Source organism: Xiphophorus maculatus, chromosome 4, assembly GCF_002775205.1.
Source record: "Xiphophorus maculatus strain JP 163 A chromosome 4, X_maculatus-5.0-male, whole genome shotgun sequence".
NCBI classification, from domain to species: Eukaryota; Metazoa; Chordata; class Actinopteri; order Cyprinodontiformes; family Poeciliidae; genus Xiphophorus; species Xiphophorus maculatus.
In genome coordinates, this window is record NC_036446.1 from 5,922,269 (window position 1) to 5,942,813 (window position 20,545).

Genomic DNA, 20,545 nt, shown 5'->3' on the forward strand with positions numbered 1-20,545 from the left:
AAACAAATAAATTACAATAAGCTTTGTAGCAAACCTTGACAAAGTTCTAGCAGTATGAATATTTTTGAAAGGTCCTCCAAAACGAAACAACCCACTGAATCTCCCACAGCTAACGTTATCTTACATTTTTATGTGTTCTGTTTAAGAAATTGAAAAATCCTGTTTGGTAAGTATTTAAATTCATCTTATTAATCAACAAAAAAAAATAAATTATGCATCTAGTTGTTTGGGCATGCATTTTCAAGCTCTGTAACATCTTAATAAGTAGAGGTGGCGAAATTCCCCACTATCTATCTGCACTATTATTTCAGTAGTAATTGTGGTGATTCTTTAGGGGCAGCAGCAAGCCACAGCTCTGATTGATGTCAGAAATTATGGCGAGGAAGGAAGCAAATCAGCCGTGCCAGCTGCATCTACCAACATCGCAGCACACTTTCCCAACTTGTTGGTTGTTAAGGGCGAGCCAAGGCACATATCAATCATATTCACAGTACATATTGATCGAGTGTGGATTTCAATCAGGTAATGACGAGTGAAAGGACAGAGGGAGCCAAAACATGTATTTTGAGAGTAATTTTTCTTGACAGTTGTGATGGAACATGTATTTTGATGTAAAACAGCAAAATAAGGGAATAGAAAGGAGCTAATCATAACATTTCAAAATATCTCGTTTATATATGTACAGTATGTATGTATGTACGTACTTACGTATATATGAAAGTACAAAGATGTGATTTGTGAAAGGGCAAAACAGCATCTATATGTTATTAAAAGATATGCTTTTCTTTTAAAAGGCCCCCTGGTCCATGTTGAAGCATAAAAAGAACAAGAAGGATTAATAATAGCTGCTTTATGAAGCAGGTAAATGCTACTTAATTCTCCAAAGTCCATGCTGATGCTATATCAGATCTCTGCTCGGACACCTAGAAGTTGGAAGACTTTAAAAGTGCAATATGTTGTAACTAAAAAGTGCTAGAAATAAGTACACAACTCCCCTTATGAAATAAAATCATTCCATGAATAACAAAACGGCATCCAGCTTTCCTCCGCCTCCTTCAGTAGTGCAGAAAACAAACTAAATCATTTTATTTAGTCAGGTTAATTCACAAACTCAGCCTGTGACTGCCAGTTACCGAATAGTTCAAATTGGAAGTTTAAATGGTACTTGTAATGTCCTGTGTTGTGTTGTAACAGCAGGTGATTACTGATAAATAAAAATTTATTGCTCATCAGGGTTTCTGAATTTTGTATTAAATGTCTCAGCTGATCACAGTGTTATCTCGTATTTAAGAAGTAGGAAAACAGCAGGTCTTTTTTTTCTATTTTTTTTTCACTGGCAGGAGCCAAATTCTCAATCTTTTTTCTTCAACTCAGCTTCATATGGTGTTTTTTGCCTTCAAAATACTCTCAAACCAGTTGTACAATCTTTTATATCTTTCATCAAAAGCAAATTTAAAATGTTGAAAATTGGAAAGCCTTCATTTGATTCCGTTTGGCAACATACTTAAATGGCAGAAAGTTCACTTTGGCTGTCACAGTGTAATTTAGACTGGCTTAGCAAATACAATGCATGGTTTGTATCTGAAACCTAGTTTATTGTAAATGGATCCCTTTTTCCCATTAGCAAGCGCCACTCTACAACAGTTCTTTTTCCAACACTTGACATTCTTCTTTCCCCAAAAAAGACAATTTTCTGAATTTCTTTCTGGCATGCATCCATGTGTTGGTCCAGGGAGTCCTTTAAGGTTTCAGCATCGTCCTGGAATGTTGGTCATTTGAATGCTGTCCCCTTGGAGTCCTGGGTTGTAGTAAGCTGAACTGCCGTAGTTCAGGTCCAAAGGTTCACAGTTGTCTAATCTGAGGACTGATAATTAGAAAAATCACAGGTTAGTTATTTTAGAATCGGAATGTCATTTTCAATTGAAAATCCAAACCAAATCTAAATATTTATTTGCTAAGAAATTAAATAGGACTTTTAGTATTGCAAGTTGTGTTGATTTGTTATCTTCGTCAGATATCAAAAGCTGCTTCATGATCTGAAATATTTAGTTGTAAAATAGGGAGAAAAATAGAAATCTGTATGGGACCAATACTTAGTTATGGCACAGTTATTCTGTGGAGATTGGTATAATTTGCTTTGTAGAAAGAAGGAAGTCATTATATTTAGATATTGTGAATGAACATATATAAAAAACAAATAACTCAAACCCACAAGAGATATGATCAACAATATTTTTATCTATAAGAAAAATGCAACTCATTATTGACATTTATGCAGTACATTTATCTACTGATTGCTATTATCAATATATAGTACCAGATTAACAGAGGATATTATTTCTTAATATGACTCTTCAATTAAGCTTTTGTTTTACATTTTCTTAACAAGGTTTCTTGTGAAAAGAACAGTACAATTCTGCACTTATAATGGTTCAAAGTCCAGTTGACTTTTGTAATCTGTGTGCACTACAGACAAAATGACCTGTCACCACAAACCAAAATGTCTATATACAGTATGAATATATGCTTGTGGGCTTGTTGAAGAAAAAAAAAATGCTTTCTGCATTCTTGTGCCATTTAATTTTGCTCTGAGCTTTACAGCGAGGTTAAATATGAGGATCCTTAGGGGAAACTGTGACTGACAAAGTACCTAGTATCTCAATGCTTATGACAAGAATGAGACAGATTGTTCACTGTCCTATTACGTGACTCTATTTTGCTTGGTGAGGTTTCCTCATTATGGAGGGGTTATCTTATTAAAGCAAGATGAGTTATGCAGCTCCAAACATCAGCCTGTTACAGTACAGTCTGGAGGCGATAAAATCTGCCAGCCAGCACATCCAAAGCTCTCTCATTAACAGGTGTTAATTGGCTATGTATCATGTCTCCCAACAATGTTAAACTTATGGAAACTAGTTTATGAATGAACATAAAAACTCTCGGAAAGTAAATGTGCACTATTAAGGAGCAACAACTTGGACATCTGGCCTAGCAAAAAATTTATTTCAACATATATTCAAAAGTTGAAAGTCAATCTCCCGTAAGCCAGATGGACATCCATCTATTTATCCACAGTGTCGGGCAAAAATATTTACACTCATGGAATTTTTCCCCATTCTGTCACATTTCAGATGTATGAAGGGGATAAACAACGTAGAGCTTTGATCTGAAATTGATGCAAAACAACACATTATTTCCAATTTCTCCATTAAATAGAAATCTAAAAAATGATGCAAACATTTGCATTCAACTTCTGTTATTGTGATGTCTCTAAATAAAATCCATCGTAATTGTGGTTACTCTGAAGGATCTGCTGAGATACATAGCAAAGCAGGACAATCTGTTCATAACTACTATGTAGCATTTATGGAAGATCAGCAAGAACAAAGCTATTATTGAAAGAAACAGTAAACTTATGAAGAAAGTTTTCCAGCCAGAGGATGGTTTGTGGTAAGCTGACACTACATATGAGCCTGACCACGACACTGAGGAGGAGAGGCCTGTTAGAGGCAGAAATTAAACTGTCGTTACAGCAAAAGCTGCAGCGAAATTGTTTGAACTGAAGCATTTTAACATAGAGTGGCCAAAGTCTAGATCTAAAACTCAATGGGATTCAATGACAAGAAGATCCAGCTCTTTGGGTTTATAGGTGGCTTACAGGTCTGCTGCAAGCCACCAAAATAAATCCATTAATCAATTTTAAAAATAACACTGAATAATTTGGGCATTGTGCACTTCAGATTTTTACTTTTAAAAAAGTTAAACGTGTACATTTACTACTACCACTTACTACTTAAAAAATACATAATGTCCAATTACATAAAATCCCAATAAAATATAATTGTGGCCATAAGGGACAAAATGTGAAAACTTTTTAAAGTACGAATACTTTGGAAAGGAGCTGTATTTGTAATAGTTGCTTAATCTTCCTTGGGGTCCCACCTCTCCTGCAGGCTCTAGTGAATAAAAGCTTTATCTCCCGCATAGAAAACATCTTCTCAGCAGGTGTCTTAGGGTTAACCTACCTGGATCTGAAGGGTACTCCTCCACCAGCTTTCTGTGAGTGAAAGCTTTCTGTTGTTTCTTTTTCAGAATGATGTAGGCCACCAATCCCACGACGGCTGTCACAGCTGCTGTTCCCAGCACAGCCAACCAAGCCACATTCCTTTTACTCCTGTAAGGATCCACTACTGAACCTTCATTAGAGAAAAGAGGGGCATGGGTGTGGGTGGGAAAGAGTTATAAATAATTTGTCAACAATTAAATGATTTATATCAACTCCCATCTTTGAGGGCTAATTGTCACATAATTAGGGCTGAAAATGTGTTTTTGAAAAATGTGTTGGCACGCTGCATTGATACACATCCTAATTAGGCAGAATTACAGAATTTACACTGTGATAATTAATGCAATTAACATGCCAAAAATCACGATAATTTTCTGAATTAATTTGAATACTTTAAGGTGCCATGCTGCGTTCATCATTTGAATAAGGTTTATGGAGCCTGAGTAGCACTTGGATGACATTTCTCAGTTCATGTCTCTATGGGTCACAGATATTTGAATCCATTTAAGTTATGGCTCGCACAGAACATCAAGCAGAAACAACATACTGGCATGAGGAGTTTTAGGAAGCTATGTTGTAGAGCCTTTCTCTTTCTTATTGGTGTATCAATGAGAGCAGATATATATAGGTCTCTATATTTCAATATGACCATATGACTCAGCAATAAAATTAGAGATTCATTTTTTTCCTTAAAGAGTGCAATTCTATCAGGAAATGTTATGTGCATGGTCATATGTACAATTTTGTTTGTTTGACACTGAAATGCCATATGGTGACAAATTTAAAAAAATAATACATTTATCTTTCAACAATACTGAAGTAGGAATGCAGCAGTTAAATAGCCAAAGATCAAAATCAAACATTTTTTCCTTTAATCTGCTGATCAAATACTGATGTGTGTGTATTTTTTATCCTCTTCAGTAAAAACTTTAAAATGCCAACATTTTAAGCATTCAAGCTTATTAATTAAAAGTAATCTAATTAAGTTTGCCTTACATACTAGCAGCATAAACTTGGGTCTGTAAACTACTAATATCTAATAGTCAGAGCAATTATATCGAGAAATATGCCGAGGTTTTGTTTGCAATGGTTGTTACATTAAACAATGAAATGCACTGAACAACTATGTATTTGTCAGAGTTCAAATGTTGCTTTCCTAGGCTAGAAATAAAATAAAATAATCTAAACTTGCATACACTTTTTTGAAAAATATTGTGAAGCACAGGGGATTAAACTGAGTGAATGAGCAAAGTGAGACCACTAAAGGTGTATAAATCAAGTAAGTGTAAGTCATAACTAACATTACCATTTATCCTGAAGCCAGCTGAACCACTGTAATATTCACTGTGGCCAAGTGAAATCAAACACCAAGGACTGAGTGGGTGTTTCCATGTATTGAGGTCAGAGAAAGCAAAGTATTATACTACCTGCATATTTATATATGTTTTGTTTATCTCCAGAACATGGTGGGAGTCATTGTATGTTGACTGTGAGCATGCTGTGCCTGTCATGGTAACTGTGGAGAGTCTTTTCTTTTTTTTCTTTTTCTTCTGCTTTTGGCTCGCCCACAGTTTCACAACTGTTTTCCTACCGTTTATTGCCATCATTTGTTAGTGTTATGTCTTGCTGTCACATCTGTCCATGGGATGCGAGTTTTATTTAAAATCCAACCCTGTGCCTACTCTATCAGCCATTTTGTTCTCACTGTGCTTGCCCACATGTACCTTTCCGGGTGGTTTAACAGAAAAAAACAACAGAATCTCAGACTGAATTGCACAAGTGTGTATGACATGCAGCCTTTCCCACTCCCAAATCTTCAAAATCTGGAGGTCGACACCACAAAGCTAGTCTCACGCTCCTGCATTAAGTGAAAGGCATCTTTAAATTCAGGCCTGTGCTGCCTTTTTTCAGGCTGTTTTTGCAGCTAAAACAGGGTCTCATTGTCCTGCTGAGAGGGGAGCTGTAACAGACCCTTTCTCCCTTAGAGGCTCCATCGATAAAACGTGAAACTCAATCCAACCTTTGCCTTTGAAAGAATGAGCATTTGTCCTTTGCCAGTGGGAAAAGAGATGGAGCCAAATGTGGGTCAGGGAAAGGGCGGAAATACCCAGTGTGTTAACATGCAACCGTGATAAATGTGCTTATAAGGAGCAAATCTCACAGAATGCATTAAAGATTTCATGCTAGTTTCTCTCACAAATTAGTGTTTGCCTCATAAAAAGTTTAAAAGATGTCACTCTTGTAATCAGGATGTGTTAAGTACATATGAATGCTCTCTTTTGAGGAAAAAAAGCAGGATTTATGTCAGGCAAACAACTATCCCGCAACATGAAATTAAAAACAATTGCGATTTATTAAAAAACAGTAAGAGCATCATAGGGTTGATCACACCAAAATGAGTTTCTTTTTATAATTTTATTTAAGGAATCCAACCTAAATCTACTTGCCACAGGTTTAAGACTTAAGTATGTCAAAAGTACACTGAAAACCTAAAGCTTTATCTTTAATGTGATTTTCCGGAATTATTTTTGCTTTCTTCCAAACTATCCATTCCTGACTAAGTATTAAACTAGTTACTAGAAAGGCACATACACAAGAATTAATTTTTCAGGTCTGAAATATGTTTCGGAGTCTGCCATACCTGTGTCTGTCACAGAACCCCGATCCGAGCCGATTGCAATTTTCTTGTTAGCCGAATCCGGTGTGTCTAAAACTGCAGTGGTGGTGGTTTCAGACCTTGTTTGTGTGGTTTCAGATGGTGGCTCAGTCGTAGTTGAAGATTTGGTGGTTGACCCCTGTATCTCCGGTGCTGCTGTGGTTATAGTGGTTGACCTATTTATCTCCGGTACTGCTGTGGTTGTCACAGATGTGTTGGTATTTTCTGTGAAGTTTCTCAATCCTTTATCTTCCTCAGGTGTTTTGGTAGTTGTTGTTGCAGGTTTTTCCGTGGTCGTTGTGGGCTGTAAGTTAGTGTTATTGGAGAGGCCTCCAGCGCTAGTTGTCTTGTCTGCTGTCATAGTTGAGTTAAACTCCTCTTCAGGGTAAGTCATGTTGGTTTGGCTTGAGTTTGCAGACTCTGTGGTCACATTTCTTGGAGAGATGGCTGCGACTGGCAATTTTGGTTCTTCAGCTGTTTCATTTTCAAATGCATGGGGCATGATTGTGCTGAAATCACTTGAATTTGCACTCTTATCCTGGCTTGTCGTATTCTCCTCCTCTTCAGCCATGAAGCCAGATGATATTCCGCTGCTCAAGCCATTGTTGAATGCTGTTACCTGATCAGTTCCCTGATCAAATCCACCGTCTCCGCTAGATGCAGCATTTTCACTTTGGACTTCATTTCTGGGCAGCTGACGGAGCCAGGCCTTATCAATTGTGCGTCCCGGAGAGTCAGTTGAATTTTGCAGGCATACCAGGTGAAACGCTTGAAAAAGCAGGAGGAGGCTTGCTGTGATTTTTAAAGGCTTCATTTTCCTGTTGTTTTTCTAGACATAAAAAGAAAACAGACAAAGTAAAAACTAGGAATACACATCATATGACTTTGTAAGCCTTCCTTTGATAGCTGTATTTACATGTTAAATATAAGACTGAGATACATGATAGAGTATTTCATTATCAGAGATCTCAGAAACTAAACCTATTTGTCACTGATTTGTTTAAAACCTAGAAACTGTGAATACTAAAGTATGCACAAAACATATTTAGCATTAAGTCTTTATAATTTAATTTACCCATGTAATATAAAATATTTAATAGAGGAGTGTCTATGTTCACAATATCCAGAATCCAAACCAACAGAATATCTCCCACCCTTTTGCCCAAAGGCTAACATGTAGGCTTAGTGTCTATGTAAGCTTTTAAAAAGTTAAAACTTTAAAGCTACAAATACAAAGATAAAAAAATAATATAATATAATAACAGTTGTATCTTCTTTTGCATGTGTCTATGTATGAGTTTAGAGGTGGATAGACTGGATTTTTAGTCCAGTAACTAGTTTCAAATCAAGGGTATCTTCAAAACAGTGTTGAGGGGAACATCTTTGCATATTTCTCATGGGACAGCATAGACCTTGACACTGTCACTAGAACTGTCACATAGATTTTCAGAAGTATCAAGCAGTATCAAGATTCTTCTTTAAAGCATCAAAGGGAACTTTTGAAACAGCATCAGGCCATATCAGCAAATATTGGCATCTATTCAGCCTTACAATGATTGAAAACAAAATGGATGTCCATGAAGATGTTAAAAATTCCCTGAAATATTTTCAGTTTTGAGGTGAATATCTTTACAGACTTTAAGTTGCTTTTACATCTTGATATTTTAGTGTGTCAAAAATTGTCTTTCTAATGAACAAATGAGAAGCTATCATGTCTTCAAAGCATGTCTGTCGTGGCTCCATTTTGTAAAGTGTGTGTATACTGGGAGGAAAGGTGTAGAATTCACAGGACAACATGATGTCTCTTTTTCTTTTGCATTTTAGGATGAAGTGCCAGTGTAGGGATGGGTGCTTATTGACCTGAAGTGCTCACATAACTAATAGCTGGCATAACCAAAGAGTAAGAGCTGTGTCAAGTATTAATCTGAGATCTGTGAATTTTCAATAGTGGGTGCTGTCGCATGGCATTAACTCATATTATTATTTTGCTCATTGCTTCGACATTAGATTAGCAATTGCGTAAATTCTGCATTTGAATACAGTATAAATAGCTTCTCAGAGTTGCCACACTCAAGACAGAATGTTTTGACTTGCGAACAATCAATGGCAGACTTGCCTTAGTTGAGTGTCAAATTGTGTATTCTACAGTATCTAATGGGTAGGAAGATGATGTTACAGTGTTCTTTCCCTAAGGCAGCATGTCTTCTTTTGCCACTGAAACACACAGCAAGTATGCAATGTAGGCATTAGGATATAATCATCCTCTGTCGACATTTCTGATAAGCTCAATTATCCAGCTTCAATTTCTGATCCATAAAAGTTAAATAGGTCCTTCTAAGGATCTCCTAAAAATTCCTTCATGACCATAATTGCCATGTGGCATTAACAACTAGTAACAATAGATGTACTGTACATTTCAGATGGACTGGTAATAATTTGCAGTCACAAGGCTTCTAGATTTTCTTGTCAGTCTGTTGCTGCAGAAGTCATTATTACTCATGATTACATTTGAGTTTAAAAACAGTCCGGCGATGAGAGGGAGTGGCAATATGCTCTTGTTATTTCATATTTAAATATTTCCCTTCCTAATGAAGAGAATAACAGTTTATGTGACATTTAATAAAACCCAGATCCACTGGGGTAGTTTTATTTTAATAATTACATGTCACCCAGTTGCAATCTGGTGAGTCATTTTATACTATGGGAAACTGCAAACTCAAACATTGTTTTAATGACTATAGAGCACAGTATTCTGCTGAGCACCAGTGGTTTTTTCATGCTTCATAAATACAAATACATTTAACAATGCAGATTTTAAAAGCTAAAACATCTTAGAAGTGTTTATGATGATATTGCATTTTGGTTTTCTGTGACTAAAGCTCCTCTTTGCACACCTGCCAAGAATAAATGCCTTCAGGAGAAATCTTTGTGTGTTAAACGGCTGTTTTTCTTCCACATTTAAACTCAGCCTTAACCACACTGAGTGCAGCAAAACATCTCTGCTTTTAACAATTTCCCAAAAGTTCAAAAACAAAATTGTTGCTTTGATAGTGCAGGTCAGCACTACTGACACAAGTCATAATAGAAATCCTTGAGCAGTCGACCCTGTCCGACTTCCTGAGACCCTCTCAGATGATAGTTAACAGCTCCAGGATCATGACACCCTGAGCCACAACATGGGGAGCTCATCTGCGAATTTCTATGCAGTTTCTACAGTTCAACAGAGTCGCAACACAATCTTTAGAAAAAATGTGACTTACTGAAGGGATGAATTGGCACAAATGCTCTGTGAGCTTTGTGTTCTCCCTTCGGCATGACTCCTACATACAAATGACAGCAACTCCCAAAAGGGCATGGTTGCTCTGAGTTTCTCTGTTGATCTACTGCTTTGTTCCTTCTCACTACCACAGTGAAAGGATCCATCTACCGAGTGTAAAATTGGTGCCTCCTGGAAATAAGGACATGCAAATGAGGTGATCTTATTTCTCATTCAGCCTCTTGTAACAATGCCATGTGTTTGTTGCAGCAGTGCAATCTGGACACAATCAACGGAAAATGATATAAAACAATCTTCTCTTAATTAATGATTGTTTCTCTGTCATGCCATAGATTGACAAACAACAATGAGCTTGAAACAGTGAGCTATGGTCAGTTTCTCAACAGCTTGTTTGTCATCCTCACAGCATGTGCCAGGTTTTGTCCGCTCTTTGAAAAATAAATGGAAACGCTGTGGGTGGTATGACGGTGCCTGCTTGCTGTGTGAATACTGGATCAATCAAACTGTTCACATTTGCCTTTCATTTAGAAAAGTGTTTCAATCCACTAGGGTAGAGAGAATGGAGTGAGATTAAGTCACCAGGAGAAAGTGTTGATATTTTATTTTAAAGAGGAAGAAAAAAGGCAAACAAGTTTGTGTTTCGGAACAGTGTGTGCTTTGTATCATTCTTTTCTGTCACACAATGTGGTAAATTGCAGAGTAAGTGCAAAAGGTAAAAATATAAAATATAGCAAATATTTTGCATGGAAATTTATGATTAACCTGAAGTGCAGCTTCAGGTTAATAAAAAAAATAATGGTCTTGTTTTTTTTCACTTAAAACTAAAAACAATGCTCTTCAAAGGGAGCCATGTAACTTGTTCCACCACTGTCCTTATTTCTGTTTTTAACTCGTGGACACTTTTAACCTTGCAGAGAAGCAAGGTTTTGCGCATCTGTACCTCCGAAATAGAAAAAAGGTTGCTGTTACTCTGCAAGCAATCCTTTCTAAGGGTGCTGCATGGCATTATTAAAATGGTGCAGTATTTCTCCCCAGTGAAGTCCGTGTCAGGATTTTGCATCTAGTTGCTGTAACTGAGGGACTTTGTCAGGTGAAATAAACTTAAGGTATTATTTTGAGCTCTGTAGATAAGTACTTGAAGCTCAACACTCTGAATCTATGTTTAAGACTCTCATTTTGAACAATGAAAGAAAGTATTTCTTGACTTGCCCTATTCTACTGAGAGTCAGCTAATAAAAAAAAAACATTGAGGAGGTCTTCATCACGCTTCAGAGGGTGGTATTATGTATTTTCCAGGCATGTAGTGCAGTATGTTTTATAGCACAAGCCAGTAACTATGTTACCTTCAGTTTTTATAAAAATGTATACAGTACATCAAGCATAAGTTACAAGAAATTTGACTTTGCAATATGATGCTTTTAAATTGGCCTTTCTCTCTTTAAGAAGTTCCTTCTCTTTCTTTACACTGCTTATATGAAGTTCAACAGACATGCAGTTGCATCAGATTTTTTTAAATTGCTGTTGCTGTTAGTCTGGAGCAAGTGAGTGGGGAGGCGTCGCTAAGGGGAGTTCTGTGAGGCAGATACTCGGCTGGAGACTGCAGCCCTGAGGAGGAGCATGCGCTTAGTCACCCCTGAATTCAGGGATTCCTCAAATATGCATAAAATAAAGCGAAACTCCAGGCATGTTTCTGATGAGGGAGTAACATTATAATATGACATATAGCTCAAAAAAGTTGATTTTACATAATTCTCTCTCTTTAAAGCATTTTTGTGAGAGCATCATTTCCATGCCCTTCAGATGGCTAGCTGTCTGCAACTAGCAGCATTAAGGTTGGCTTCAAAGTTTCCAGTTTGTGCGAAAGTTAACAGCAATTTCTTCACAATTTCTTTTTTTGAAATGAAAGTTTTTAATCTCCTGCAGTTTAAAATCTAAAACATAGAAAAAAAATTAACTGGATATAATATAATATAATATAATATAATATAATATAATATAATATAATATAATATAATATAATATAATATAATATAATAGATGTTTGCTAAAACCAAAAATTTCAGTGACAGAAAAGCATGGTTTTTCAACTATGAGAAGCTAAGATATAAAAAAAAAGTGGTTAAATAATAATTTTTTATCAAATGTATATGTATTATTTTAATGCTGAAAATAATTATACACATAGATAATAACGCCTTCTCTCTGCTTTCGATTTGTCTGATTACACTGCAGGGCCTGGATTGTAAATGAAACCAGCCACTGTAAAACAAGTCAAACAGGTGACGCAGCGAAGGTGTTGACTTGTTCGGATTTTGGCCATGGAAATGTATTTGACGTCAGTCAGGAAACAATTCTGATTATACAAGAACCTTATTTTAAGCTTTAAAACTGGTTTCAGAAACGCCACAGGTCACCTGCTATGATTCAGACCTGTCAGAGTCACACTTTAGCAATATTTTGAGCTTGTGCTACCCACATATGTGGGTTGTTTTAATCCGAACCACTGTCACTTCCTCTCCGTCATGTTATTCTCACATCCTCCCTTGGCACCGCTCTGAGAGTATATTTGACCATGAGCGTCACACCAACAAGACTTTGAGAGGTCAGGGGAGACAGCAGGAGACGTGTTTACCTCTGACCCGTCACGCTCAGAGGAGCCTCTGTTGAAAAGAGTTCCCACTCTGCTGAATTGTCAGAGTCTGTAGCAGCTATCGCCTCAGCAGCCCTGTCAGCCTCAGCTTTCCAGAGATCCAGTCCCACATAAACAAAAGAACACACAGTGGCTAAAGGTAACACTATACCCTGCACACCATTCAGCCACCACACAAAGACCAATACGACTAATTATGTGACATTTAAGCTGCTCAGGATTTTCCTATGTTATTGTCATCTTTTAATTTATGCTAATATTAGTAACATTTCAGTTTATACAGTCCTAATTTGTTCAGTAATGTTACATCTTTTTCATACAGTAAGAAGAGTACAGCTATTCCTTTTTATACAAAAAAACTTATGATCAGATAAACAACTCTGTTTACAATCTATCTCATTAAAGATTTGTCAGTCTAATAACATTTTTTTAAAATTAGCTCTAAATGATCTTTACCTTTGTGGCTTGTTTTTATATCATACTTTAATGTATCTATTTAAGGTTTTACAATTAGGTACATAATCTAAACTATTATGCTTCCTTCCTGTTAAATTTTGTGGTATGGTTTCAGGACTATAACTTCCTGAATCTAAAGCTTTGTAAAGCCACCACCTTGCCTGCTAGGATTATGTAAGCCCATGTGTCATATATGTTGCTAAAATAAAAATGTATCCTCTGTAAATCCTTACCTTATTTTTTAAGCTGTGTCAGATGAGAACAGGTGCACCGAAATGTCTCCGCTGACCTGCCAAGATGTAAGAATGAATCAGCAGTTGTCCTGAGAGAGAGAAGTGGGTAAAAGGAGGAGGAGGGCCTAAAAGAGTGGCATTCACAGCCTGTTCAACCTGTTCTTACACCTGCCAACACACCCAGTACTGCACCTGGTTCTTTGGAAAGGCCAAGTGGGATAGAGATTGGAAAAATATATATAAAAAAATAAAAACAAGAGGCTTTCAGGGTTTTATTAGTTTCTCTTTGCTCATTTATTTCATGTGTCATGTACAAGTTAATAGAAGTCTTCAGTTGCCACACTGGATCTGTGAATTCCCACAGTGGGCGGAGTCGTCTTCCATTTGTCCTCTGAGCCTCCTCTCTGTTCACCTGGGGACTGTAGACGACAGCTGGTCGTCATGGTAACAAAGAAGAGCCTGGCAAGCTCAGGTTTCATCCAGGCCTTTTGTCTTTATTCTATATGAGTCTTTGCCATGTGACGTGTGACTTTGTGAACTCGCAGGTACCGTGCGTCAAATGAGCTGGGATTGTTTTTGTCTCGTTCTTCAATCAAGTGAGTCATGCTGCCGCTGAATTCATTTGAGCAGAAGAGTGAGGCGGATGAAGTGGCACTCGAAGCTCGGTGTGCTCCGAGCTGAGAACAAGGAGTGGTTGTGCTCTCTTGTTAATGTAACCCAGAAGTTCAGGTTTCAATTTAAAAGTTAGAAAACAATTTCAATACCCTGAAAACCCTGAACCCACTCAATGGAACCATTATTTTCGGTTATAAGCTCATATTAACATCTGCAGTTTGTGTCAAACTTTCCCAGTGGAGTATGTCAAGTATGTTCCTTTTTTTTTCTTTCTACTGTTCCAGTGAGAAAAGGTGAGCTTTACAGTGAGGTGCAGTGCCAAATTCCATCTGGTTCATTTATTCCAGTAGCACGTTAATCTGTTTTGCATAATATCAGGTATCATGATAAATGTTTACTATACTTCTGTCATTTAATTACAAATAGAGCTGCATAATATAATAAATCGCATTCATCATTGCAATGTCAATATCAATTCAAAATGCTGCGTGTTTGCAATATTTATTTGGACCTTATATTTCGAGAGCCATGCATTGCCTCTTTGCATGTCAATTACATATTTGGTCTCTAATTGCCATTAAAGCACATGCTGAGATCTTAAACCCCAAAGAAAACAGTGAGCGCCTTTTAATTACGAGAAATAAAATACTATCTACTACAGTAGTGCTATTGCAACTGCATGTTTTTGTAAGTACTGCTATCATAAATATAGTGTTATATACAGGGTTGTAATAAAAGAATGATGCCTCTATGCATTTAGCTTTACCAACACAGGATCGCTATTGGACAAGCTGAGAAGTATTGAGGGACTGTAAAATAAAATCAAATTAGATATTTGGTTAGAGTTAAACTATTGTTTTTAAAAATAGTAAAAGTACTTTGACGTTCCCTGACACCATTTGATATGGTCTGTAAAACAAATTCCTCATCTGGTAATAAATGTTGCCCCCCTTGCGATTGAAGTAAGCGTGTTTAGTGGTTTTCCAGTTTTGCAAGATTTTTGCTGATGTTTTAGACCTTTTGATGCACCAAAAGAGAAGTACTGTAACTCAGTAACTTGATAGGTTCAGATAAGCCTAAATGCTTCATCTGTTCCCGAAATATTTGACTAAAGCGAGTACAATGCCAAGATGAAAATCCTGGGGGAGCAACAAAAATGCTACAGTGTCCCAGTGTATCCTGCTTATTTTTATAACCAGGAAATACATACGAATATAAATACATACTGGTAAGCATGTGCTTTGGTGTTGTAACTATAACCAAATGAGTTGTTTAACCCCCTGAAAGCACCATTGTTGAGAGCTCTGCTGTTGATAAAGTGTCATAAAGGAGTTTCAAAACAGGCACTTGAATTTGCAAAGTTTCTTTACAAACAGATTGTTGGCACTTTATGTGGTCTGCCAGAATTTGAAGCTAATGGGATCATGTAGTCTCATAGGAGGCATGAATAATAGAAAAACATCTAAATTTTTAACTGAGTGTAAAAAAGCTAATGCCTCAAGCCATTAGGATTTGAAAGCCATTAAAAGCCTAGAGGGTACTTTATGACAAACTTCATAACAAACACATTGCGTATTTATGAATCGCCACATTCCAGTGTAACAACTATGACAACTGTCTTTGTCTTTGGCAGAAATAAATCAAAACAACAGAGAAATTAAAGTCATGACAAGAAAAACACTTTTACAAAACAGCTAATTAACAAATTAACACAGTAGATTACACAGTTTCTGATAGAGTCTTCTGTGTCTGAACTGTTTAAAACAACTACCATTATTTGAGGATCATGTATTGACAGGTAGAGAAAAAGCAGTCATTCTTCTCAGCTCACTTTCCTTTTGAATAATGAAAGTTCAGCAAAGTAGATTCTAATATTCGGAAGCGTATTGCTTCCAAAGCATACGCTCTGTTCAGACACAATATTGTCCATTTCTCAAAGCTGTGAATACAAAAATATTTTTAAGGAGCTTATCTGTGTTGACAGAACAAAATCAATTTTTATTATCAATTTAAATGCACAGGTGAAATTGAAATGATTATATAAAGTCTGTGAAAGAAAATCCTACCAGTAGGTTTTATGTCTTGGTTTCAATTTATAGTTTAGAAAAGTCGTGCAATGTCAATACTGTTTCACACTTGAACACAAAAGCTTGATTCTCATAATGCCTATGAGAAATTTTAATTGAAACAATGTGTTTCAGGGTAATTGTACGTAAATATTACTAAATTATTTAAGGTTAGGGCAGTAAATTTAAATATCAGAAATGGATCTTGTCATAATGTTAAGTTTTTGTAAAGTTTTTTCATCTTTAACTTTTGTTTTTAAATATTTTGAGTAATTTCTCTGCTGGTTTTTTTATTCTTCTTATATGGATTCATGTATTACATACAATTTTTATATATAACAAATAACATGAATCCAAATATTTTCACTTTGTTGATATTATGCTATCACTTGTATGTGATATATACTGTACATGTGTCATTCACAAATTTTTTATTGTATTTTTAGATGCCTTTTTTCACTAACTTCCCCTTCAGTTTTTTCCTATTTATTAAATTTCAAAAAAATGTCAAACTATATCAAAGATAAGACAGGTTTACTGGCAAAAAAACTGGAGTTCAACAACAGCAAACACATTCCCAAAGAGCTAGTGGCTAAAACCTTATACAGTGGATGGAGGAATAATGCATCTCACAATTCATCTGTCAGGTTATTGTTGTTTTTTATTTTATTTTATTTTTCTGTTTCTCTCGGACAGAACTTTCACATACTGTACTGTTCTTCTGTCATGGATACATTTTAGGCCTCAGGAAGCTTGTCGACATCAAACGCTTCACACTACATTCATATGTGGCAGGTGTTGCTGAAGGATCTTTGGGAATCTCACAGTTATTACATACATAGAATGGAATGTCTGTCTGATTTTTGTCTTTGTATTTTCTTTGTTTGCAACTAAAGGAAGTACAGTATGTGGCATTGGGCAGATTATCAGTATTAATAAATGTTTTAGGAAACAAAAAATGTCAGCATAAATATTCAAGTGAAAAAGACCATTCTGAAAGAAAGGGATCTATTTATATATGCTGCAAAAAAGTTATGCAAAACTTCTGCTTTGAACAAAAGAAGACAGTTTGGCCTCTTAGAAGCAAAATGTAGTGCAACCGAAATCGGATAACAACTAAATCTGAGTTGCAAAGCAATTCCAAACAGCAGAATTCACAATCCGACTTTTTTTCTGCTAAAACACAAGGAACAAATCTATTAAAAGTTTAAACAAGTGACTTTTGATCGTTATACAAAAGAAAGTTCAGTTTCTATAATAGATCACTTCATTGCCATACATTTTTTTCTTATTCTAAAAAGTGCTTAATTTTGAGCAGCTTAATTCTTCTGCCAGAAAGAGTAAAGCATGTAATCTATCAGAGCTAATTTGATAATCCCTAGAGACAGCAACATGTGGATAATTTTCAGCTCATTTTACTTTTTCCACTAAAACAAATGATGTGTAGAATACTTTTTATGAATAACTGATAGTCATTACTACTGTAATGCAGGGCGTTTCCTCAAGTTGGTCTCCATGTAGATGAAATAATTCACAAAAGAGTCTCATACATTGGCAAACCTTGAACAAGTAAAAAAGAGGAAATGTCTCCTTTAGTTGTTTTTTAATTTAGTCCAACATTCATATGTATGGATCACTGTTGTGCAGAAGCTCTATAGTTCCACTGAATAGTAATACATCTATTCATGCATGCATGCTTGCTTCTGTGCATACGTGTTTTTGAATAAATTCCTCACAGAAATAGCATTTTAAATGGCCTCATTGAAATGCATGCTGTATGATTCTTTGGAAAAAGAGGTTTTATGTAAAATATCAAGGTTTGTGTAGCATTATGACAAACTTATTGAATGAGAAATTACAAATGTCACATCCTGAGGGGAATAAATGCTTTTTTTGTTCTACCCTTAAGAATGATGGAACACAAGCTTCGCTGAATCCAAAGATTTACAGGCTTTAAAATCAAATTACAATAAAGTGTTCTCATTTATCAACAAAAATCATGTTAGAATCCAGAAATATAACTTCTTAATTGAACATTTGAAGATTCCCTCTTGTCTAACATCACCAGCCATTTCTGGGTGTAGAAGAAAATAGGGCTAAATATATGAACATTGATGAGCCTATTGAGAAGCCACTTTGGCTTTACCAGAGAGAGCCAGCAACAAAAATGGCTCTAAAGAGAAGACATAATAGCCTGAACGCCATGATGGGCCTGCACTTATCTGAATCTCTAAAGCATCCTTTAAGCTATTACAGAACTCTGATTAGAAAAAATCTGAACTCATTGCTTGTATTTTCTGCTTAAATTTGAGAAACACCAAGTTTCATTTGCTTACTATCTTGGTTTAAACATAAGTACAGTTTAAATAATGTCCCTTCTTTTCACTAAATCCTCTAAAATACAGCACTCAGATGTGCCTGTTAAACATTACATTTATTGAGTGCTTCCTTGTATTCTTGAAGGCTTTGGCTGCTGTACGTTTGTTCGGTTTTAGTGTGAACAGAAACACTTTGCAATTCTTTGGAGAAGCAATGAAGAAAAAAGGAAAAACAACTGTTTGCTCCCACTTATTTCCTCTGTTGATCATAAAAAGTGCATAATTTCTAGCAAGTCTAATCCTTTGTGGTTTCCCCCGTGAGGTTTTAATGGATTTTGACTCTGACTTAGTGAAAATGAAATTTTGCACTAAATTGCCTCTAGGCGACACATTTATCTGAGGTAGCAACATGTAGTTTAATTACCAACATACGCCTATGACACTGAAGTAACAGCTACCTCCGCATCCCTGCATACTAATTCAGTCCTCTCTCTCTCTAGAGGTGCCCAGCATGCAACAGAGTAAGTCTGACAATCAAGATTTACCAACAACTATCATTATAGTTTTAAGTAATGGACATCTTGCTTTGCTTTGGGAAGAATCTCAATGCCACACTTTAGTTTTTTTTATATACTAAGCCAATGGTATGCCTTTCTCTCTGGGCCTGATTAGAGTCCATATCCAACTGTTACATTGCTTTGAACTCACAAAAGGAAATAATGATACCCTCTAAAACCTCACAAAGAGCATTGGAGTCATGTGTGTATGTGCATGTAGGAGAGTGGATGCTTTTCTGTGGCTCTGGGGAGGATGCTTCACTGTCAGAGTTGAATTATCTTCTTCAGGTTTATGTCTGACAGAAACCACAGAGACCCCAGAAGGCAGGAGAGAAAGCTGACTGACTGTGCAGCGATATCTCTAAAGTTTAACCCTTACTTTTAAACCTCATAGTGTCTCGAATGCTTTCCTTCCTTCTTATTTGGAGCCCAACACATGTCAGTTTCGTGGCCTTTATGAGAAACACAGGCTCAACTGCACTGGCAGCTTATTAACTTTTTATTGTGAATAGCCAGTGAAAGCATCGTGAATCCATTTGAGGGTTTCCTATAACTTTTTATTTCTCTACTATTTTTAACATCAAAAAACACAGGTCTGCTATGTTCAATTGTCAAGACCTCAATAAAAAATGCATAGTAATATTCTGAAAGTCTGAAGAAGGACAGCTCAATATTTCTAAAATAGGAATCTAAAAAATAAATGTAAAAACCCCAATCAATTGCCTAGGATGTGATTCCCTTTTCAGAGGAGATATTTATTCTTTTTGGGGGTGGTGAAATGCAGTCTTGCAGGCAGGTGAACACCACAGGGAGTACCACAATAACCTGATTTATTAACGTTGAGAGATTCTGTTTTCAGAGTGTTAAAGGTATAAGTAAATCGTTTAACTTGAATTTGGCCCATAGCAAGGTTATTCCCTGCACAGAAGTGGAACTTCACTGTATCCAAGCCAAAAATACAAATCTGTTTCTCATCTTGAACACTTCAGTGTGTGAGGCTTCATTTATATTCACGTTTTTTGACACTAAAGGACAAACAAATACCATTAATATTTTAACATTATATACAGTATATACATTCTTTGTCTATACAAATAGAGTGACTGGCATAATATTTGTATAAAGTGCAACATGCAGATACATTAGTATTTACGGTATTTTGCAACTTCTGTTTTTGCTTTTAAGTTATACCTAAGTGTTTCATCAAAACAATATAGTGAAATATCTGATAATATAGTGAAACCTTATGTGATTTGTTCAAACAGGCAGTTTGTATCTTGAAAATACGTAAATAGAAATACCACAATAAAATGAGAAAACCCTCCAAACACCTCCCCTACAACATGCATAGCACCCAAAATGAGACATTTTCTTAATATTGGCCTTTTTACTCCTGTATTACAACATTTCTAAAAGTATTGCATGGAGAAATTATGATGAATCAATAAATAATAGGGGCAGTGAACAGAGTTTTTCTGGAACAAAAGCTTCATAGGAATAGTTGAGAAGGCCATTTATTTTTACTAATTTACCATTCTTTGGAAGGACAAACTGCTTCCTTTGTGCCTTAAGGAAACACACTGTTGTACATTCTCCTTCCTGGAGCCATGTACAATAGGCAAAAATCCCAAAAAGCAATAACAAATCTCAG

General features: G+C 36.1%; 1 protein-coding gene across 2 annotated transcripts; it reads right to left on the minus strand.

The window, feature by feature from the left end:
- Window positions 1–543: 543 nt before the first annotated feature.
- Window positions 544–13,425, minus strand: muc15 (mucin 15, cell surface associated). 2 transcript variants are annotated; one of them, XM_023331862.1, is made up of 5 exons: window positions 13,339–13,408; window positions 12,632–12,737; window positions 6,708–7,551; window positions 4,026–4,196; window positions 544–1,864 (listed from the first exon to the last, which is right to left on the minus strand). In XM_023331862.1, the coding sequence occupies exons 3-5, from the start codon at window positions 7,534–7,536 to the stop codon at window positions 1,749–1,751; spliced, it is 1,116 nt and encodes a 371-aa protein (XP_023187630.1). In that variant the 5' UTR covers window positions 7,537–7,551; window positions 12,632–12,737; window positions 13,339–13,408; the 3' UTR covers window positions 544–1,748. The 2 variants fall into 2 exon arrangements, with proteins under 2 accessions (XP_023187630.1, XP_005805609.1); XM_005805552.2 differs by lacking the exon at window positions 12,632–12,737 and having other exon boundaries at window positions 13,339–13,425.
- Window positions 13,426–20,545: the final 7,120 nt, after the last annotated feature.